Raw genomic sequence first — 2,860 nt, 5'->3', positions numbered from 1 at the left:
CTCTCTCTCTCTCTCTCTCTCTCTCTCTCTCTCTCTCTCTCTCTCTCTCTCTCTCTTTCTTTTACTTTTTATTACAACCAGAATATCAAACGATTACTCCAAAATAACATTTTGTAATGTATAGAAAACTAGATACGAAATACGATTATTCGAATGTGTCAACGAAAATGAAAATAAAAAGGAAGAATAAATAATATTTATTTGTAAGGTTGTGATGATTTGCAAACATTTCTAATCGTACCAATTCATTCCTCGTCATGAAACTCTTATTCTACAGCAAATCGAATATATATAGTAACATTACAACGAATAAAATTGTGCGACTAACTAATGCGACTCGTTCGAACATATTAATTATTTGATAATGGCCACTTACATTTTCCCGTGATCCGCCATCTGGTCGATGGTGTTAGCAGACCAGCACGTCGTTGCCTTCTCAAAACCGCTCGGTATATAGCTCCTTGTATGTGTAACTAATATTCGCACCTTCTTCGATTGTGCGGGAAACTACTACTGCTACCGGAACGGATTGTGATGGCGTAAAGCGCGAAAAAACGCCACGACGATCACGAGGCAAGATTAGGTATACGCGACAGCATAGAGCCGGCTCGTTACGGAAAAAAAGTAACAGGAACGTACCGCGTGCGCGACACCGATTGTTTCGTACTATTCGTCGCTGTCTTCTGCTATCTCACTCTCCTTGCAATCCTATGTCGTGTGAGACAAACGACTACACTGCGATCGATTCACTGCGACGCGAACGCCTAGTACGTTCCACGATGCAAAATTTACGTCAACTAATGTCGCGTAATGATGTCACCACACGAAAGAAGAAAGTTTTTCCGGCAAAAATGTAATTACGGACACTCCAGTACACCCGGTCCAGACTGTCATCGATTGTTGACGAGCGTCTTGGCCGATCATGCCTTCTGGCGGAATAACTATAGCACCATCTGGTAGCGATCGTTATAAAAACGGCACGTATACGACATAAATTTCTATCGATAAATAAAATCTCTTCTCAAGTTGATAAATTAAATTAATTAGGCGAAATAATATGCAAACATAAAACAAATCTTTTTAATATTTTGATATTCCCTACGGACGACAAAAAGAATAAAAATCGTGCAAGATTTTGTGTAAAAACAATCACTATCTGATAGAATAAGAATGGACTGTTAATGCCATCTTTTGGCATTTTTTTTAAAGGCAAAAATTCTAAAGACAAGAGATGGCGCTAATCTTAAACTATTAAAGTAAGAAGGGTTGAAATATAAAAGGGAATTAATATAAAAATTATCTAAAATAAGAATATAATAAATTTTTATAAAGATTTTTATACTGATCATTCATCATATTCATATATATTTATATATATATATATGCTTATGCTCAAAACTCAAAGAACACAATAAATTATAATAAAAAATTAATCTCACTATGATATTTAAAAAACGAAAGCCAAAAGATAAAAATATTAAAAAATTCACAAAAAAAAGTAATAAAATACGAGTCAAAAGAAATGGATATTAAAAAAGAATTTAAGACACTACGTAATCGATAAAAAAAGGAGAAATTTGAGAAACCAATTATCTCTGAATCAGTATCAGTTTCATATCACGATAACAATTTAACAGAAGAACGTATTTATCCTAACAACACACAAAGAAATAAAGAATTATATCCTTGATCACAAATTACGAAGACAATGTTTAATTACAAGATCTAATTCTAACAAAAAATTCGAAGATACGAATCATACGAATTCTTGACTAACCATCGGAAATAAAATACCAATCTGACAATTTTTGCTATTGTTGCACGATTTGATTGACAGTAACTCGAGCAAAATTTTAAAAAAAATGAAATTTAACTAACAAACTATATAAAATAACCATAGGAATAAATTAAAAAAGAAAAATGATTCAAATAATATTAAAAATGGAAATTCGCGATGAAGATAAAAAATTCAAAATATCGAAATCAAATAAAGAAACGAAAGAAGATTTTTATTTTGAATCAAGGAATGTAATTTGAGTATATCTGAAAATTAAGACGCATCTTACGATGATCACAAGACGTTCTACGATGGATATTAAATAAAATTAAAAGCAATGCAATCTAGACGATCAAAGAATATGAATTTGACAAATCTATCTATTGCGTAGTTCTTAGCTTGATATCGATTTTTCAAAAATTAATCTTTGAAAAATTTTCAAAGAATAATCAACGAAAATCGATTTCAATTACCAGGTCTCACCAACGAGGAGGTGACTACGCATCGAGACCCATCTGAAAAAAAAAGAAAGAAAAGGATACTACAAACAAAAATATTAAAATAAATGTTAAATCTGAAACATAAGAAAAAAAAATTAAATAAAGAAACGAAACAAATAAAATAAATCAAAAATATCAATGTAAATATTAATTAATATTTAATAAAACATGCAATAAAGAGAAATTAATATAAAATTAAAATATATTAACAAAACCTGAAAACCATAAAAAAACAAATTATTAAGTAAAAAGAATTGAAATTACTTAACTAATACAAAATTACTAAACAAAAACACAAGCATATTTTTATTTACATTAATCGCAATTTATTATTTACAAATTATGAACAAACGCAATAAAAAATTAAGAGTTGATTCCCACGTTGTCCATCGTTATCCAACGTTGTCCCACGATGATTTGTCCATCGATGAGATCTTAAATTAACTTAATCTAGACCTTAAAACTAACTTAATCTAGACCTTAAAACTAACTTAATCTAGATCTCAAAACTAACTTAATCTAAATCTTAAAACTAATTTAATCCAAACCTTAAAACTAACTTAATCTAGATCTTAAAACTAAC

The 2,860-nt window shown here is 30.1% G+C and overlaps 1 protein-coding gene across 4 annotated transcripts in view; it reads right to left on the bottom strand.

Moving 5' to 3' along the window:
• The window catches only part of LOC102672923 (TLD domain-containing protein 2), a 194,062-nt gene extending 193,161 nt beyond the window's left edge, over nucleotides 1-901 (bottom strand). For all 4 annotated transcript variants that reach the window (XM_031508465.1, XM_006611362.2, XM_006611364.2 and 1 more), the window contains exon 1: nucleotides 377-901. Coding sequence is in view for 3 of the 4 variants with exons in the window: in XM_006611362.2 (XP_006611425.1) it covers nucleotides 377-396 (20 nt within the window). In the remaining variant the exon portion in view is untranslated. The remainder of the gene's footprint in view (nucleotides 1-376) is intronic.
• Nucleotides 902-2,860: the final 1,959 nt, after the last annotated feature.

The sequence above is a fragment of the Apis dorsata genome, unplaced genomic scaffold (assembly GCF_000469605.1).
Source record: "Apis dorsata unplaced genomic scaffold, Apis dorsata 1.3 scaffold_87, whole genome shotgun sequence".
NCBI classification, from domain to species: Eukaryota; Metazoa; Arthropoda; class Insecta; order Hymenoptera; family Apidae; genus Apis; species Apis dorsata.
The sequence above is the reverse complement of the archived record's forward strand: the minus strand, read 5'-3'. Positions and strand labels throughout refer to the sequence as shown.